The sequence below is a fragment of the Triturus cristatus genome, chromosome 2_1 (assembly GCF_964204655.1).
Source record: "Triturus cristatus chromosome 2_1, aTriCri1.1, whole genome shotgun sequence".
Lineage (NCBI taxonomy): Eukaryota > Metazoa > Chordata > Amphibia > Caudata > Salamandridae > Triturus > Triturus cristatus.
This window is the reverse complement of record NC_140581.1, coordinates 223,606,704-223,627,021: the sequence shown is the minus strand read 5'-3', so window position 1 is coordinate 223,627,021 and position 20,318 is coordinate 223,606,704. Positions and strand designations below refer to the sequence as shown.

General features: G+C 45.6%; 1 protein-coding gene across 1 annotated transcript in view; it reads left to right on the top strand.

Annotated features, from left to right (window-relative positions):
• The window catches only part of NARS1 (asparaginyl-tRNA synthetase 1), a 217,003-nt gene that overhangs the window by 120,032 nt on the left and 76,653 nt on the right, over positions 1-20,318 (top strand). The window contains exons 6-10 of the mRNA XM_085630181.1: positions 222-300; positions 4,034-4,104; positions 7,424-7,510; positions 18,366-18,587; positions 19,283-19,482. Coding sequence (XP_085486307.1) covers positions 222-300; positions 4,034-4,104; positions 7,424-7,510; positions 18,366-18,587; positions 19,283-19,482 — 659 coding nt within the window. The remainder of the gene's footprint in view (positions 1-221; positions 301-4,033; positions 4,105-7,423; positions 7,511-18,365; positions 18,588-19,282; positions 19,483-20,318) is intronic.

Here is a 20,318-nt window from a genome sequence, read left to right as displayed (position 1 = left end):
TAATTAATGAACATCTAGTTTTAAAAGTCAGGTAGTCACTGATTCGCCATGATGTGTAATGCATTCAGCAGTTGTTAGAGCTACCTGCGTTACATATTACCACCCTCTCAACTCAATAGCAAAGTCCCTATTCTAGAGAACTGCACCGTCTAATATTATGTAGTAAGAAGGAATGAGGCATAAGAATCAACATTTTATCTTATTTACTTTTTACATTACAGGTTAAGATTCGTACTTTGGAAGCACATAGAGGACAAAGAGTGAAAGTGTTTGGTTGGGTGCACAGGTTGAGAAGACAAGGTAGTATTTTTGATTGCTTTTCTAATTAATGTTATTTCATATTACTTTACTTCTTAATTTAATAATATATTTATGAAAATGGAATGGCGTTATAGCGGTGTTATTTATTTTTGCTTAATTCAATTACAATGGACAGCATTATTTCTTCATAGAATACTAGCTTTGAAGGAGGAAACGGAGTAGACCGTGTGAAGGAAACCATTCATTAAATATTACATATTTAGCACTAGAAAGAATTCCAAATGTTGTAGAGCGATTTACATGAACACACACTAATAGTACGACAAACATAAGCATAGTATGAATTAAAGATCTCGGACTATGTTGATGTCTTACAATAGAGTTAAAACATTGATGTTTGGAGGCACACTGCGTGGCCATGTAATTTCACAAAACTGAAAAAGACAGATGGGACAGCTTCAATTCTGCTGCAGCTTTAGTCATGTAAAGAATTATTATGCAGGAGCTCAACAGCTTAGAGGAACTGTTTAATTGATATGTTACAAGGTATTTGTAGAGCGCGCGGCTACTCCAGGGAGTGTCCCGGCGCCATCTCAAAAACCCTTGGCAATGCAGTGTGAACAGAAAAACAGTAGGCGCCTCCTCTACAGTTGGAAGAGCCAGGTTTTCAAAAGTCACCTAAAACCGAGGAGATCCTGCATCTGTCTCAGAGAGGGAGACAAGCTATTCCATAGCTTCGCAGCTGCTACTTGAAAGGAGCGCCCGCCCCCTTTCGTGACCAAAAGAACTTTGTCACGATCGTCAGGTGCTGTGTCGACGACCGCAGAGTTCTAGATGGGATATAGGGCTGAATTCTATTTCTGATGGAGGGAGCTCCAATATTGTGGAGAGCCTTAAAGGCTAACACCAGGGCTTTAAAGTTTAACTGTTTTTTTCACTGAGAGCCAGTGCAGGGACTTTCATGTGTGTCCTGGGGCCAACCCTAAGAACGGCCCGGGCCACCGTGTTTTGTACCACCTGTAGGCGGCCAAGTAGGTATTCAGGAAGGCCCAGGTATAGCACATTGACATGGTCCAGCCTTGACATGATCAAGTCTTGGACCACTGTTTTCCTATGCAGGATAGGGAACAGAGGGAGGAAGTTTCTCATCATTTTTAGCAGTCCAAAACAGGTGCCGGCCACGGATTGGACCTGGGACTTCATAAACATATTTGCGTCCAGTTTCACCCCAATGTTTTTTAATGAGGTCATTGGGATTACGGGGGGGACCAATTCTGGGGCCACCATTGGCACCATTCATCACCAGGAGTGTGTCCAAAAAAGATAATTTCAGACTCATCAGAGTTGCATAGCAGTTGGTTGTGTTTGAACCAGGCAAACACCTTGGCCAAGCACGTGCTGATTTCGTTTCCTCTTAACGCCGCTTCTTTCTCACAAGTAAACAACAGCTGAGTGTCGTCGGCGTAAGATATAACTTTTGCTCCATGCTGTTCTGCTATGGGTGCGAGGGGGGCCATATAAATATTAAACAGGGTTGGACTTAAAACAGAGCCCTGTGGCACTCCTACATTCAACGGAGGAATGATGGCCGAGAAAGGGGGGGACCAAACAGTTTGCTGGTGGCTTGCCAGGAAGGAGGAGAGCCACCTAAGAACTGTGCCCCAAATGTCCTGAAGTCTGCGCAGAAATAGATTGTGGGGCACAGTATCGAAAGCCGCCTATAGGTCCAATAGCATCAGTACAGCTTCCCCCCCTCTCCCCCCCCCCCCTTCTGTCTAGAGTAGTTTTGATCGTCTCAGAGACTTCTAGGAGGGTCGTTTCCGTACTGAAGTTGGCTCTAAATCCTGACTGGCTTGGATGCAAGACATGGGTAGCCTCTACGAAGTCAGTGATGACAGCACTGAAATACTTCTCCAAAGCCATGGAGAAGTAAGGCAGTAGAGATATCGGTCTGTAACTGCTGGCTACTGAGGGATCTGCTGAGAGTTTCTTCAGGAGCGGATGGATCATTCCGTGTTTCCAACTGTCCGGCATCGAACCCTCAGACAGGGATACATTCAAGACTCTGTTGACAGCAGGGTTCAATACCTCAGCGATTGATGCCAGAGTTTTGGCAGGACAAGGGTCAGAGTGGGAGCCGGATTTCAATGCCATAATTTTAAGTGAGGTGGCCATAGGAACAGGGGGAAACTCCAAAAGAATTGCATCCACAACTGGGCCAGTGGGGGAGGGCAGGCCAGAATTGTTCTTGCTATCAAGGGCCAAAATACCAAATGAATTCTGGATAGTTTTTATTTTGTTATAAAAGTTTTGCGCAATATGATTCGTCCATTCATGGGTGGGGGTGCAAGGGCTTTTTGTTGCATAGGGGGAAGAAAAGTCCTTAACAATCTTAAACAGTTCCCTACTACTGTGTCCGGCTAGCTCAATTTTAGAGGCAAGAAAGGCTTTTTTTCCCTAACGGACTCGGACATAGTGGTCTTTCAATGCCACTTTATAGATGGTTTTACTCAGAGGATCATAGTTTTTCCTCCAAATTCGTTCGAGGCATTTGCATGCGCTTTTGCTTTTTCTAAGTGCCTCAGTGAACCACGGAGCTGAAGCTCTGCCTTGCTTGGCTACTCAAGTTTTTGCGGGGCTAGTTGCATAGTCCACTCCTGGAGCCACCCTTCCAGTGAGAGCACATCATACTCTAGGGTGCCATTAGTGGGAATGGGGGTGCTGACTGAGTAAAGCAGGTAAAGCCACCTGTGTTAGCTTCTCGAAAGATCGAAAACTACTGGCACGCTGCTTGCAATGGGACTGAGACCTACCATGTGCCTTGCATATCATAAAGGTGAGCAAAAAATGTCTGACCAGATAATAGGGAGGGGCACATCGGTTTCAATCTTGGCCGTTGAAAAGATCTGGTCCCGGATATGGCCCTTTTCATTGGTGGGGGACGAGACATAAGGAGTCAGATTGAAAATGCTAAGAGATTCACATAACCTGATGGATTCTGAGTCCGCCGATTGATCCATATGTATGTCATGCCTGTATGTGAGTCCTGCCTGAAAATGGTTGAATATATAATGTTTTTCTTTAATAAAAAAAATAATTGAATGCAGACGATTCAGTGTGTCATTAACTTTCTTCCAAGACTTCTGGAGACATTCAGATTTACTGCTTTGTGGTTCTATTAGTGTAAGGGTTTGTCACATCTAGCTGGCCCGGTGCTAGGTACCTGTATGTGTGCTCCAAGACGGCTTGCCCTGACCGTTTTGGTGAAGCAGTGATGCAGAGCACCTTGATCAAGCGCCAATGATGCTTCTTCATCCTGTGATAAAAAACAAGGCACAGCCTTCAAAAACCATGAATCTTCTTTAGTTGGCCGCGTGCGTGATAACTCAGAATCTCTTTCTGACAGATTATCCTTTTCTTGTGCTTTTGTCAGCTGCTGCCACATCTAGATAGCTCTAAGTATTTAGAGATTATATTCTCGCTATGTTCTCAAGCTTCACAGCCTCTACTGCCGTTGCCAAACTGTAGCAAGAGCGTATGCGTAAATAGAGTCTACCCTCTACTAGTAACCTTAACTAGTTGCAGCTGGACCGATAGAGGCTACACTATGTCCTTACGCAGCTAATTGTTAAACAATCAATGGTGAATCACTTTTTAAATTTTGACAGTTGTCTGTTATCCGAAAAAGTATGTATTTTGCTGGCGCTGGAATAAAAACAAATAATATCCGTCTTTTGGTCAAGCATTTAATCATAAAAATTGTTTTTTCCAGGAAAAACCTTGATGTTCATTGTGCTGCGAGATGGCACTGGGTTTCTTCAGTGTGTTCTTAATAATGAGTTGGTTAGTATATATATATATATTTTTTTTTTACACATGTACAGTTATCCTGAGAATGTAACCAACATACTCATTAGTAAATGTACCATTTTATAGTATTTGTTTTCGTGTAGATTTAGGACAAATATTAATGTATCTGTTTGATATTTGTCTTAGTTCATAAACTCTCTGCTTGATACGGGTGAAATAATGCGGTCAAATATGAAATCAAAGTAACGAAAAGGCGAGATTCATTCTCTCTTCTTTCCTACAAAATCCGTGCTCCTGGTGAAGCGCTTAGAACGCAAAACACATTAAATGACTAAATTGTACAGTAGTGCATGAAAAGATCAGAATTTTAGTGAAACCAACTAATGAATTTAATGACGTGCCTAAGACTTTGAACTAGTTATTGACCAAACTGCCAGAAGAAGCAAGTACTACGTCAAATATCGATTAGGTCATCTACATCATTGTTGATTAAATATAAGAAACGGTTCACTTGGCGAGCCCTGTTCAGAAGCAGAGATCATGCACAAAGTGGAGCAGGCAGTGGTAATGCCTAGAGAGCTACTGCTCATTGGTGCTGAGTTGTATTCTTTTCTTAAAATACCTTTATTTTTGGATTTAATATTATTACAGCATGATGAGAAAGGAGCGCAGAAAATAACAAGACACATAACATAACATTTAACCTGCTGCTCATTATACCCACACACAGTGTCAAGAGAGGGAACAAATTTCGGTTGGTGAAGAAGTACTTTGCGATGATGAATACTAGGTCAAAAATCCCACATGTACTTGTCCTCCTAAAAGACACGCCTGGAGGCCAAATCCCCATGAAGACATATGCAGTAGCTAAATTACACGCCTCCCTCCTCGGATCTGGTGTGCAAATCAGACCCATCATTACTTTCCCCATGCTTCTAAAACCGTTCAGCACTAAAACCCATGTTGCAATATCATCCAACACCTTGTCGTCTGATCTGGACAGCTGAATATGCTGTTCCTCCGGTACTGCCCATTCCAGCACACCCCTGACCCACATGTTTGGCTGAGGTGCACGAGTGCATATCCAGCTAAAAGCCACTCTTCATTTTGCCAATAGGAGTGCCAATTGTGCAAATCTATATGGCACTTTGTTGCACCAGGGCTGTGGCACCATTTCCAATAAAAACTTCCCAGGTGAAATACCAATCAGGAGGCATTTTCAATTGTGGTACTACTCTTCCACCCCTCCTCCCTCTCCCTTCCCCCCCAACCCCCCCCCCCCCCCCGCTCCCCTAGCCCAGTATGTCCCTCCCTCCACACATGGCTGCGGCATGTACAAAAAGGTGGCACTGTCTTTACCGCACCTAGGGCACTTCAACTCCCTAGCCGGATAGATCTTGCTAAGGATAGAAGGGGCCATGTAAGCTTGATTTAGGTAATTGAAGTGTATCAGCTTGAACCTGCTGTTACAGGAAACCTTGCAAACCAGTGCACACGCTCGGTCCTAGTCTGTGTCAGTGAAGGGGTCCTTCAGTTCTAATTCCCATGCCATCATTGCTTGTAACGGTGACCGGACAGTGTCACTCCAGAGGGCCGTGGACATGGGCGTGATAAGATGTCGTCCCTCCCCTCAGCTAAGAAGCCCACCTAATACCTGCAAGGGATCCAGCACAGCTGGGAACATACACGACAGCTCCCAAGCGGTATCTTCGAGTTTGACATATTGCAAGAATTGCCCTGCACCCATCTGAAAGGTTTCCTGGGCCTTCTGCAAGGCGATGAAGACTTCACCAGAATACAGGTCACCAGATGATGGGCAGCCACCCCTCCTCCAACGCTTCATAGACATGTCACCATCTACAGTGCGAAAAGGATGAAGATCCCACAATCTGAGGTGCGATCAAATGGTGCTCTTCGGATTATTTTAGTAACCAACCATTTCTTTCCAGATAGCCACCATCAGGTAGGGGATCGGAGTATCCGCTCCACCCCACCCCCATGAGGAGTCGAGGCAGCATCTTGCCACTGAATGTACCGTGCAGCAGGCTTTTCACCTAATTGTCTGAGTCGACAAGCCACTGTGCCGCATATTGCAAGTAGGCCGCATACTAGTAGTGCTGTATGTCAGAAGGTGCCAGCCCTCCAGCGGTCATGTCCCTTTTCAGTACTTGCAAGGCCACTCTCGGGCAGTGACCTGCCCACACTAGTGAAGTTAGCAAGCTGTCAATTTTTCTGAAGTTTCCCAAGGGTGTCTGACACGATGAGTTCTGGACCACTGATAGGCAGCGAGGTAGGAATACATTTTTTGTAATCTCCATCCTTCCCATAACAGAGAGGTAGCGTGCTCCAGAAGCGAATGGACCTGTGTAGACCCTTCACCACCCGGTCTATGTTGCAACGGGTTTGATGCTCCACCTTAACCCCCCAATAAACTGAAGCCCTCAGGCTCCCAACTGAATTTGGTCTATGGAAGTTGGCTTGCAGGGATATTGGTCAAACCCCGTACCACCCCTCCCCCCCCCCCCCCCGCCCCCCCCCCCCCCCCCCTGTGAAAATAATAGGGTCTTATGCTTGTTGACCTGGACTCCAGAGACCATCCCGAATCCCTCAAAATGTCTCATTTAGGCCGGTGCTGCCTCATCCGCAGAGAGGGAGACATTGTGCTCAGTGTCTCTTACCGTAATACCCCATTCCCTCATCACCTGCCGTGGCAGTACAGTCAGGGGCTCCAATGCCAATACAAAAAAAGCAGGAAAGAGAGATGGCAACCCTGCCGGGTACCCCTCGCTACCACCCAGTCGGTGTGTGTTCGGTAAAACTCCACTGGGAAGCCATTTCTTCCCGCCGTCTTAGATTTATTGAGTTTCCTCATAGCCCCCGTCAGCTCCTCCAGGGAGACACAGGAGTCATGCAGAAGTAATTTTTGTTGTAGGAGAATCAACATCAAGTTGCTCTCACTGTTCCGAAATACAGAAATTTGTGAACAGGTAGAACATCAGTTACTAACTGCAGTTGAAGTCTTTACATGCATTTGTATGTCTTTTTGTTGCAACGTGTCAAAACTGTTCTTGTATTTAGGAATAAAAGATTTCTATTGTTAAAATGTTTAGTTAACTTAAAACATCTGTAGTCTATCCAGCATGTTTCCTTTGTACTGAATGGCTGCTGTTAGCATCTAAAAAGATAGATGTTTAGACCTATGGAAAGATGTTCATTTGTAAGTATTTTAGGATGCAATTGATGATTAAAATATACCTGACTTCAAGGATACTGAAATGAACTTTAGTGCCTGCTTTGTTTTCTTGAACAAGTACAAAAGTAAACCTGTCTGTTCTGTCACTCCACTCAACAGTGCCAGTGTTACAATGGAGTGGTGCTTTCAACAGAGAGCAGTGTTGCTGTATATGGAACATTAAACCTGGTGCCAGACGGGAAGCAGGTGGGTAATGTTTTGTAAATGATTCCATGTCTCATGTACATTTTTCATCTTGGGATCTCCATGGAGGGCTGCAAACGTTCAGTTTCATCACTGATAGGTGTAATAGTCACTTCATTTCTCCACTCTTTTCTTTGCAAGAACCCACTGCAGGAGTGTCTAGAAGACAAATGTTGCCAGCAGTCAGAGTTGAGAGTGTGACTTGGGAGCCTTTAGTTTCTCTGGCAATTGTATTGAAGCATGCAGCAACATATGCTTTCTCACCAAGAATACCAGCTTAGATGATCGTGACAAACACCCTCTTTTTAGGATGGTGAGATTGAACATGGTTCCCGAAAGAACTTTTTACCTGATAATTCCCAGAAATGACTAACCCTAAGGCGTTGGGTATAAAGGCATCTACGTGCCAAATAAAAAACAAATGCCCTATCATCTGTGCAGAACATTTGAATTGCTATTCAAACTTATCAGAAAAACAATACGATGTGTAATGCTTGACAAAGTTGGGAGGGACAAAGTTGTAGATCCTATTGACAGAAGTTTTTTACCCTCAGGCATTCATTGATCACTCTGTCTCTGTAGTCCATTTTCCAGATGTCAAATGCTGAAGCAGACACTGTAAACAGATCTATAGAACGAAATCAGGCCTGCTGTAAGGGTGATTTACATATATTGTATGCAGTGTCTGTGAGAATGGCACACAGGTTGTGTGCCATATTGTGTTTTCACTTTTGTCTTCACCATCTCACACAGCCTGCATAAGTTTGGTGGTGGGTCCCTTAGGGTGGCACAATGCATGCTGCAGCCCTTTGGGTCCTTCTTTAGTACCCAGGTCCTAGGTACCAAGGGTACCATTTACTAGGGACTTACAAGGCTGCTAAAGGTCTCGCCAATTGGGGAACAATTGCACAGTTACCTTGTTTTAGGGAAAGAGCACTGGCACTTGCTGGTTTTTAGACTGACTAGCCTCCTGACTACAGCGTCCTTTCTCAGTGACCGATCTTCATTGAGCTACATTGGGCTCCGGACATTGTTTTGCACCCTGCACCCGGCCCCCACTTGTGCCGCTGGTGGTGCTGCCTTGGACCCTTGCCCACCACTCAGCTTAACTCCTGGAGATTGGTCTTGTAAGTTGCTGTACTATAGCTGCTTGCCGAACTTGTTCTTCCTTCCATAGGATAACACAGTAGAACTCAGAAATTGCAGTGTCCGCTTTTTAAAGTAAAAATAATTTATATTTAAAAGCCTACTTACCTGAACGATTTTTCTTTGACTCCTAAACATATATAAAGATACTTGCTATTTTTTATCAATTGGTGTGGATCTCCTCTAGTCGTGTTGTCATTTATTAATCATTGTGTGTATTTGCAAATGTCTTAAACCCCTCTGTGTTAAGCCTAAGGCTGCTCGACCACACTACCCCTAATAGAGCACTTTGGGACTGCATAGCAAGCCCCTGTCCACTCATAAGGGAACCCCTGGACTCTTTGCACGGTATATCAGGTTCATGATATCACATAAAGAGCCAGATTCCTACACTGTGTTGCAGTCAGAGGTTCTTTGACCAATTATTACCACATCTGGAACCTTGAGCAGGAAGGCAGGATCCAAGTAGTGGGCCTTGTTCATACAGAACTTGCCATAATCAAGACCCCCTACTGCACATTTTCATATTTAAGACTCTGGGTTTTTGCCTTTAATAGAAGGTGTATTTTTCGATGCTCACCGGCAGTTGTTAGATGTGCTAAATCCAAGCAGATTTAATCTTACATTACAAATATGATGATTAAAAGGCTGAGTGACCGGTGTTCTTGACCTATAAGACCTAGACATTTAAAGTGTCTCTTGAGGGAGTGGGGATGACTTTTAAAGCATGAATGGGCACATATATGGCTGTTAAAATGTGCTTCATTTTATAGGCCACCAGAATATTCGAATCCCTGAGGAGTTCTCTTGTTAGTTGTAACTCTTCGTGGGACTGTCAATGACAGTCAATCTCCTGTGGAGATTTTTGTTTAATACAAATTTAAAAAGGTTGGTCTGGCACATCTGAATTTCACCAATCAGCCCATGTTTAGAGTTGGGATGAACTGAAGTATTCCTAGGGATTTTGTCTGAATCCATAAACATTAGTATGAAATGCATAGGTGCAAACCTATGATTTGTAGGATCATTCATTTTTCAAGAATTGGGCCTGCTTATACTTTATTAGATCACATACTTAGTAGATCCGTAACAAAATGTATTTAGGTGGGTGTGGGGGTTACCGTCCCTCGTGGGGTTTTACTGTCAGAAAGAAGTTGGGGATACCACGAATAGGTTTAGGTTCTTGTTTATTTACAGATAGGCGGAGAACCAAACACTGATAGAACAGTCTCAAACTGTAACTAGGCAGAGCAAAACAACGTAGGTCTTCCCCGAGATTTCTCCCTGTAGGGTGTTTTCCTTGCTCCTCCACGTCAGGGGTCTCAATCTTCACAGGTGCTCGGGGTTGCAGGGAGAAAGAAAAGAGAAAGAGAATGGTCTGAGTTACTGCTACCAGGATCTCTTTGTTGTGCTACCGTCACCAAGGGGATGTGTAGGAGGGGAAGTGTGGGGTCGGGGATGTTCTGCACCTCTCACGTGGGTCACAGCCCTTCACAACCTCCCCACCGCCCCCACCCAAAAGGTCCCCGCAGAGCCACTTGCCTCGAGCCACGGCCCGTTCTCCGGACCGCGGCGCTGGGACCCGGGGTGGTTTCTCCTCCCTGCTGCCCACCGGGTTTGAGAGCCGTAAAGATGTTACTGACGCGACCTGCTTCGTCGTCCGCTGCTGTTTCTCCTCTCGCTCGTCGTCCTCGTCCTCCGGTCACCACCGCTCCTCCGGTCGCCTCTGCTCCTCCGGTCGCCTCTGCTCCTCCGGTCACCGCTGCTTCTCCGCTCGCCGCTGCTCCTCCGGTCGCCGCTGCTCCTCCGCTCGCCGCTGCTCCTCCGGTCGCCGCTGCTCCTCTGCTCACCGCTGTTCCGCTCGACACTCCTGCTCCTCTCGATACTCCTCGCATCTCCCACACCTTCTCGTCCTTCCTTGCCGTTTTTAAGCGTCCCGCTTCCTCTTCCGTGTCTGGCCCCTCCTCTAAGGGCGGTCTCGAGACTAGACCGTCTCCCGTTTCCGGTGCTACATGCCGCGGCACAGTCCTGCTCCACTTCCGGTCTGACTCGCATTCCGGCTCACAGATCTCCCCCTCTAGGAATGGACGTTGGGGCCATTCTGTGGAGGGATTCCGGGACAGGTAGTCGGCGCAGCCTTGCCGAGTGCCGGGGATATGGAATGTCTGGAAAGAGAAAGGTTGTAATGACATGAACCATCTGAGTATACGCGGATTGGAATCCTTATGTTTCGCAAGCCAGGTTAACGGGGCATGATCTGTGAGTATGGTGAAGCGACGCCCTAACAAGTAGTATTGTAGTGCTTCCACCGCCCACTTTATGGCTAAGCACTCTTTCTCTATTGTTGAGTAGTGACACTCCCTAGGAAACAATTTCCTACTGATATAGAGGGTCGGCTTGAGATCCCCCCGTGAGTCCGGCTGCTGTAGCACAGCCCCCAGACCAACACCTGATGCATCTGTTTGCAGAACGAAGTGTTTGCTAAAATCTGGGCAGTGTAACACAGGGGCTGTGCAGATGGCTTCCTTTAGAGCTTGGTAGCTACGTTCGTGTGTCTCTGACCAGTTTTGTATGCGGGAGGGATGTGTCTTGGTTAGGAGATCCGTGAGGGGGCTTGCCAAGGTTGAAAAGTTAGGGACGAACCGTCTGTAGTACCCCAGGAACCCGAGGAAGGAGCGGACATCTCTTTTGGTTTTTGGTTGAGGCAGGGTTCTTATCGCTTCTGTTTTTGTGACCTGAGGTTTAATCAGTCCCCCTTTTATTGTATATCCGAGGTATTGTACTGTATCAGTCACTAGCAGTGATTTCTTTGGGTTTATTTTTAACCCGGCGTCCTGAATGGCTGAAAACACTTCTGCCAGATGCCTTAGATGTTCTGTCCACGTGGGGCTGAAGATGACTATATCGTCCAGATACGCTGCTGCGTAATCGGTGTGTGGTTTCAGTATGTGATCCATGAGACGTTGAAATGTCGCAGGTGCCCCGTGGAGGCCGAAAGGTAGTACCCGGAACTGATAGAGCCCCGATGGTGTTGAGAATGCTGTCTTCTCTTTGGCTTGTGGTGTTAGGGGTATCTGCCAATAACCTTTGGTCAGGTCAAGGGTTGTCAGATATTTGGCGTTCCCTACTTTCTCTATAAGTTCGTCTATACGAGGCATTGGGTAAGAATCGAACTTAGTGACGTTGTTCACTTAACGGAAGTCCATACAGAACCGTAGACTCCCGTCCGGTTTTGGTACAAGCACTATCGGTGAACACCAGTTGCTTGTAGAGGGCTCTATGATGTTCGCCTGCAACATGTCGGTGACCTCTCGTTCCACCGCCTCTCTTCGTGCTTCGGGTATTCGGTATGGTTTTAGCTTCACCACCCTATCGTCCATGGACACTATGTCGTGCTGGGTCATTGAGGTCAGCCCCGGGGTTGTGGAGAAGAGACCTGGGAAACGATCTAGTAGGGAAGCTAGCTGGGTTTTCTGGTCAGGTGACATAATGGTGCCCTCAGGGGCCTTTGTACTCGTGGTCGGGGTTATGTTGGCGGTGGTTATCTCTAGAGATCTCTCTGTGTTTACCGTGAGAACAGACGGCCCAGGCCCGTCTGGGTTTGTGGGCTCCTCCCATTTTTTTAACAGATTGACATGGTATATTTGCTTACCCCCTGTCCTGAGCGGTTGAAGGACACTGTATGTCACGGGAGTGATTTTTTTCTCAATCACATAGGGGCCTTGCCACTTGGACAAGAGTTTGTTGTCTGTGGAAGGGAGTAATAGGAGAACTTTATCACCGGGAAAGAATTCCCTTAGTCTGCTATTGCGGTCATATAGGAGTTTTTGGGAGGTTTGTGCTTTTTCCATATTTTCATGGACGAGGCCCCATAGTCTCTCAACAGCAGATTTTAAATCAGCTGCATATTTGGGTAGGGGTTGTCCCTCCTCCTCCTCTGTCTCCCATTGCTCGGCTGCCATGTCTAGCAGGGTCCTTGGCTTTCTCCCAAATAGTAATTCAAACGGGGAGAATCCCGTTGATTTTTGTTCATGGGTTCGAATGGCGAACAGGACTAATGGTAACTGCTGGTCCCAGTCCCTCCCTGTCTCGGATATGGCCTTGCGAAGCAGGCTTTTAATGGTTTTGTTGTAACGTTCCACCAGGCCGTCCGTTTGGGGATGATAGACCGACGTCCGGATCTGGTGGATGCCTAACACCTTGCATACTTCGGCCATTAATCGTGACATAAAAGGAGTTCCTTGGTCCGTGAGGATTTCGGCCGGAAATCCCACCCGGGTGAAGAAACTAACCATGGCCCTAGCTACGACGGGTGAAGTCATTGATGTCAAGGGAAACGCCTCTGGATACTTGCTAGCGTAATCAACAATGACTAAGATGTATTTATGGCCTCTGGCAGAGGGCGGGAGTGGGCCTACCAAATCCATCCCGACACGTTGGAAGGGTACGTCTATTATGGGCAAAGGACGAAGTGGGGCCTTTCTAACTCCTTCGGGGTTTGAGTATTGGCACCTAACACAGGACGCACAATGCTTTGCAACATCTTTATAGACTCCTGGCCAGTAGAATTTGCCCAGTAGGTACTTCAGAGTGTTCTCTTTCCCATAGTGCCCACCGCCTGTATGGTTATGTGCTAATTGCATGACGTGAGGCCTGAAGACCGAAGGCACCAGGAGCTGCGTTCTGACCCCGTCCCCCTCCTTTCCTGAGCGATATAGAAGACCCTTAGACACATAAAAATAAGGTCCTACCTTCTCCTCGTCCTGCTCCTGTGCTTGTTCCCAAGCATGAACAAGGGTCTGATCTTCTCTCTGTGCTGAACGGAAGCTACTCGGGACCGTCTTCACAGGTTCTGTAATGGAGACAGGAAATGCGTGATATGGGTCATGCGCCTCTGCATACAGGTGTTTAGCTTTCCTTTTCTCAGTCTTGCTTTTTCTGTCTTTCCCTGCACTTATTTCTAGACCGTATTCGCTAAAGGGAGCTTCTTGTAACCATGAAGTCCCCTCGTTTCTTATTTCACTTAGATACTGCTCAAACTTGGGGTGGTCTGTTCCTATTATGACTGCCTCGGGCAAGGACGGTATCACCCCTACTCGCCGTATTTGTGGGTCATGTGATATATCCAGTAGTACCTCTGCGACCGGGTAGGTCTTTGTGTCTCCGTGTACACAGGTGACTTGCACTGTGTCAGTTTCTCGTAACTGAGGCTGGGGTACTAGTGACCTGTCCACCACGGACACATGACACCCAGTGTCTAACAGTGCCCGTTGCTTCCTTCCGTTTAAGAGGATCTCTTTTTTTGTATCTAGGAGCCCCTTGTCCTCCCACACATATCCGCCCCCTTGTATATCCTACCTCCATGGGTTCTACGGTTGAGGTTTTGTGTGGGCATAGCCGAGCGATGTGGCCCCACTCGGAGCAATGAAAACATTGTGGGCCCTGATTGCCTATGCTCGGGAGAGGCGGAAGCGCTCTAGTCTGGACACGGGTTTTGATCTCAGGTCTGGGGATATTTCTCTGGGAAACAGAGGGGGTCCGGATTGTTCCTGCCTTAAACTCGGGTGACCTATGGAAGGCACAGGCTAGGTCAACTGCCGTGGAAGTGTTGAGATTAGGGGCTGTTTTTTCCAAGATCGAGTCGTTAGGGGCAGAGCGTCCAGGAATTGTTCCAAGAAGATCTTTTCTGTAACTTCCTCCATGGTACACACATGGGGTGTCAGCCATCTGTTCCCCATATCCCTGATCCTATAGTACAGTGCACGGGGGTTATCCCCAGCATTCCATTTCTCCCTCCTAAATTTGTTTCTATAGTATTCTTGGTCACAACCGAGTCTCTCCAAGATGGCCTTTTTCACGTCTTCATAGGCTGTTGTCCCAGCTGGGTTGGCGGCCTGATAGGCGGCTTGTAGCTCTCCCGCTAACAAGGGGGCAATGTACTGACTCCAGCGTTCCGGGGGCCATGCCGCTGTTGTGGCCACCCTTTCGAAGTTCACGAAAAAGTAATCGGGGTCGTCTCCCTCCTGGAACTTTTGGAGGACCGACCCGGGGACATTAGGGCGAACTCTAGCACTGACGATGGCGTCAGTCAATCTAAGAATCGCGGTGTCCTGGACTTGCTGGTTCGTTGTCAGAATTACTGCTTGATCCCTTAAGGCCCCATGTAACGCCTCCCTATCTGTCCGGGCTGCCAGAGCTTGTTCCTCTAGAGCCAACTGTAGATGTCTCTGTCCTTCCGCCAATTGGTTAATTATGCTTTCTATCGTGTTAGGCACGGGTTGGGTCATTGTCGACACCCGGTGGAGATCCCACTTCTGACACCAAGTTGTGGGGGTTACCGTCCCTCGTGGGGTTTTACTGTCAGAAAGAAGTTGGGGATACCACGAATAGGTTTAGGTTCTTGTTTATTTACAGATAGGCGGAGAACCAAACACTGATAGAACAGTCTCAAACTGTAACTAGGCAGAGCAAAACAACGTAGGTCTTCCCCGAGATTTCTCCCTGTAGGGTGTTTTCCTTGCTCCTCCACGTCAGGGGTCTCAATCTTCACAGGTGCTCGGGGTTGCAGGGAGAAAGAAAAGAGAAAGAGAATGGTCTGAGTTACTGCTACCAGGATCTCTTTGTTGTGCTACCGTCACCAAGGGGATGTGTAGGAGGGGAAGTGTGGGGTCGGGGATGTTCTGCACCTCTCACGTGGGTCACAGCCCTTCACAACCTCCCCACCGCCCCCACCCAAAAGGTCCCCGCAGAGCCACTTGCCTCGAGCCACGGCCCGTTCTCCGGACCGCGGCGCTGGGACCCGGGGGGTTTCTCCTCCCTGCTGCCCACCGGGTTTGAGAGCCGTAAAGATGTTACTGACGCGACCTGCTTCGTCGTCCGCTGCTGTTTCTCCTCTCGCTCGTCGTCCTCGTCCTCCGATCACCACCGCTCCTCCGGTCGCCTCTGCTCCTCCGCTCGCCGCTGCTCCTCCGCTCGCCGCTGCTCCTCCGCTCGCCGCTGCTCCTCCGCTCGCCGCTGCTCCTCCGGTCGCCGCTGCTCCTCTGCTCACCGCTGCTCCTCTGCTCACCGCTGTTCCGCTCGACACTCCTGCTCCTCTCGATACTCCTCGCATCTCCCACACCTTCTCGTCCTTCCTTGCCGTTTTTAAGCGTCCCGCTTCCTCTTCCGTGTCTGGCCCCTCCTCTAAGGGCGGTCTCGAGACTAGACCCTCTCCCGTTTCCGGTGCTACATGCCGCGGCACAGTCCTGCTCCACTTCCGGTCTGACTCGCATTCCGGCTCACAGTGGGTTTGAAATATTCTTTAAGAAGCCATCTAAATCGTCAGCTTAGTCTAGTTAAATTAAGGTGAATGAAAGCTAGGGGATTGGTTTTTTGGCTCTTGGCTAAGTGTGGAACAAGTACACTATCAGCATAAATATGTTTAACACTGTCCAATCAACAAATACGGTGTCTAATATCTGAAGCAGGTAAAAAATGTTTTTATTGTTTAGAAGGTCTTGTGGACTGGATGGCTCAACAGATTCTAATCTGCACCTGAGGGGCACATGTTTAATACCAGCCATGGATGTTCACAAATGAAAATCGGTCCTATGCAACTGTTCTTCGATAGACTGCATGTTTAGTGGTGTCTGTCAAATTCACTTAAACAAAACAAGCTATTACTCTTACTTTTTTTATTTGGACCTATTGAGTCTCAGTTGAGACACCACTGACGCAGAGTGGATAGCATCTACATTTTTCTCACTTAGTATTTCAAGGCAAGTTGTCATATCCATTAATTGTGGCTTGCTTGCACTGCCACCAACTTGTGCTGTTCATGTGCTTTGGATCTGAGGGTCAATAGAAAAATGCACTTGTACGTACGTACGTACATACATACACCTCTTCTTTATGTAACAGCGAGGATGTCTAATTAATCTGTGACCCTTGCGGTGGGTTGTGAACACGGACAGTATGGGCCTGTTTGTCTTTTAGCTGATACATTGCTGGAGAAGTAAGGATTTCCTTGAGCTGTGTTGGGTTTGGGACTAATATCTATATGATTTCCTTTACATTGCTGGACATATTGTTTGGGGTCAGGGACAACAAGTTCTAATGTGTATTTTGTCCTTGGGACAAATAGTCTAAACCCCCTGCAGCACGGACCATTTGGCTGCCAGTTTACAGTACCGCATTATGGATCAGGGAAAGGCATTGTCTGCTGTTAAGGGAGTTTTTGTGTTCATATGTTACTGCTGTCCGAACTTGTATTTATGGTTCATTAATGCAAAACCTTCATTCTCAGGCTGAGCTTTCTAAGGAAATGGTGAAGGCTCAACTGCACTTCTGACAGCAGTTTCAGCATAAACAAGTTTACATACGTTTTTGAAGTTTAGCAGTGTGAGGCTAGGTATAATTTTCCCAGAATGCTCTCTGATTAGATGCAAATATTTGTAGAAGCTTGAAAGCAAGATGGATGATTCTTTGTTTTCAAAATAAAATGTTCACAAAAAAATGCAACTAGGAAAAAAAAAAAATTTTGCTAAACTACTGTAAAATTTTAGGTATCATATCATTGTAGCAGCATTTATAAAATGTGTTGATGCTTGCTAGTTTTTCTAAAAAATATTCCTAATGGAAAATCAGTGTAACCAGTTTCAATAAGATTATGGGAAACACAACAATAAACAAACATTGGCAAAGTCAGTAGGTCTGAAATTAGTGTTCAACCTTTTCGTTTTGTCAATGCATGTCTTGTTTTGGCATGGTTTTTGTAAAAGCTTATTGGCATTTGAGCTGCGGGCCATCACCATTATAACAAGCACTGGCAAAAACCAAAAACTAATTTTGGTCTCAAAAAGCACACATTACCACATTAGTTCCTGGCACTGAACAAAACTACTATGTCTGCCAATACGCTCCTTGTGAAAGAGCTGAATGCTGTCGCTCATATTGCAGCTAGCCGATAAATAGGCAGAGAGACAGAGATGGAATTTTTAAAAAACTGTCTTCGTTAAGGCCACATCTAATTAGGGGCCCAATTATTAAAGAAATCTCAAAAGTGCATCCATGGTATATGTCCTTGCATTAGTGCAGACATAAGGCTTTCATGAATTTACAAGAATTTACAGAAGTATGTAAAGAAATCCTAGTCCTAGAAAATATTTCTGAACTGCATTTTAGCACAAGCAAATATTCATGTATAGATTTGCTCACGTAAAAATCTGTTGAGCGTTTGCAAGTTCCCTTTCTCTCCAACCACTTTTTTCCCAACCCTGGAAGAAGTTTTCCATCTGCCATTGCCTGGAGTAAATGTCCAACCTTTCTCAGTATGGGAAAAGATTAGAGAAAACAAGTTAGTAGGTTTGCAAAGACTCAAAAGGGCATTGCAGTCCTGGAACTATTGCGTACCACTACCTTTAGCCACAGTATATAGATCTGCGGAAAGGTGGCAAAATAAGGGAATTACTAGTAATTAAACCCATCTATGGTATGAGCCCTGGCATAATCAGATAGGCTGTATCAGAACTCTTATATAATGAGATTGCTGCCATAATTTGTCACTACACTACATGGCACGAAAATGACAAGAGGATTTTTTCCTCCAGGGCAAGTAGATTTATGAAGTAACCTGCACCATGAACAAGTAAATATTTTATTAGGTTCCACACCCCTGATGTATAGATGCTCTAGATTAAATGTATTTTTTTTTCTCCGTTCCAATTTATTGTAGGCTCCTGGTGGCCATGAATTGCTTTGTGACTATTGGGAACTCATCGGCTTGGCTCCTGCTGGCGGGGCAGATAATTTGATCAATGAAGAATCTGATGTAGATGTGCAACTGAACAACCGATACATGATGATCCGTGGTGAGAATATGTCTAAAATCCTGAAAATTCGCTCTACAGTTGTGCAGTGCTTTAGGGATCATTTCTTTGATCGAGGATACTTTGAAGTGAGTAAATTAAATTTTTATTTATTTGTGTTCATGGTTCTATTCACTGTATCAGTTTTGCAGCTTTATGTATTGTGTGAATGAAGCAATTGTTAGTTATTTTTTAATAGCTTAAAAATATGGCATATTTCTGTCACTGAATTACTCTTATGTGCTTCAGAAGAGTGTTACTGCATGCTTATTCGGCTTCCTCATTATTTAATGGCTACCTAGGATTTACCTAAATGTTAATCTGTTGGGCTGAAGGAACGACACAAACCTGCAGATTGTTCTACAAAGCTGATCTGGTGCACCTTGTAGACGAGCACCGCATGCTTGGGAAACAACAATATTTTTTTTTCCCGAGCACAAGTATCTTCAGTGCTTCATATACTCATAAATAGTATATTGTCTGTGATATGGTTATAGTTACTCTTATTGTGTGAGTCATCTAGCGTTTTAGATTCCCTTTTTTGTTTTCAATTTTTAAATTTCTCTGCAATAGGGCCGAGTAACCATTGTCCGTGTATTATTATCATATGTGATTTGTACGAGATTCATCTCCTTGATTGCTACCTTATTTTTTGAGGATCAAATTTGTCCCCATTTGGCCAAGAGGTTAATACAAGAAAAGTATGTAAATGTGTGTCTTCTATGTATTGTAAACCAAGGCTTTTGATAGGTACGATTAGTCAAAAATGATTTTTTTTTCTTAGGTCACCCCTCCAACAATGGTACAGACCCAAGTTGAGGGAGGCTCAACATTGTTCAAACTTGATTATTTCGGTGAAGAAGCTTTCTTGACTCAATCATCACAGCTGTATCTAGAGACCTGCATTCCTGCGGTGGGAGATTGTTTCTGCGTTGCCCAGTCCTATAGGGCCGAACAGTCCAGAACACGCAGACATCTTGCAGAGTAAGAAACATTATAAATCTGAATTTTAAACTAATTTCCATTTGTGACTGCATTTGCAGAGCCACAGCTATGAAAAGTTACAGACTTTGTCAATGTAAAGTCCCAAATTGCAATGTACTAAACGAACATTGAAATTCACAAACTCAGTTGCAAATTTCAGTGTGAATATTATAAATTCTTTTCTGTTGCATGGCGAAAGGGCAAGTAAAGGTGCATCACTCCTCCTTGCAACTCGCAAGAACCTGTATAAATGCTTTGTGTCTGCTCATGTGGTTAGGAAAGATTTGAATCGTTACAAATTGCCATTGCTTTGATTTTTCTTATTGGGGGTCTGGGGAACTTGCCGTAGCAATGGCCCATTGCATGCTCCTCTGATTTCTTTTTCAGCGGGTGCCTATATTTGGGCACTGCTAAAGTGAATGCAGATATAGAGATTTGCTATACCTTGTAGGATTCTATGTATGCATTCACAGATGTTTGCAAACAGTCACAGATAAAATTCTGTCTTGTTAATGCGGAAGGATTTCTGCAAATCCTTTGATTGCCAATTTGTGTTGTGTTAGATTAGTACAAGTGGCTCAGTACAAAGATCTGGCCAGGTCATGTTCACACCAGATGCCATGGTGCGATGTAGCCATATAGTACATCTGGCCATTGGCTTCAGACATTTTTTCCTTTGGTTTGGAGACCTCTTTGGAGTAATGTTCTGACTGTTATGATGACTTGATGAGTTAAGAGCTCACTGTTGAGGTCTGATGTGACCCCCAGGTTACAAGTCATCTCGGCTGGTTTGACACAACCCTTATTCAGCCCAAGGCCTGTAACCTGAGTATCAT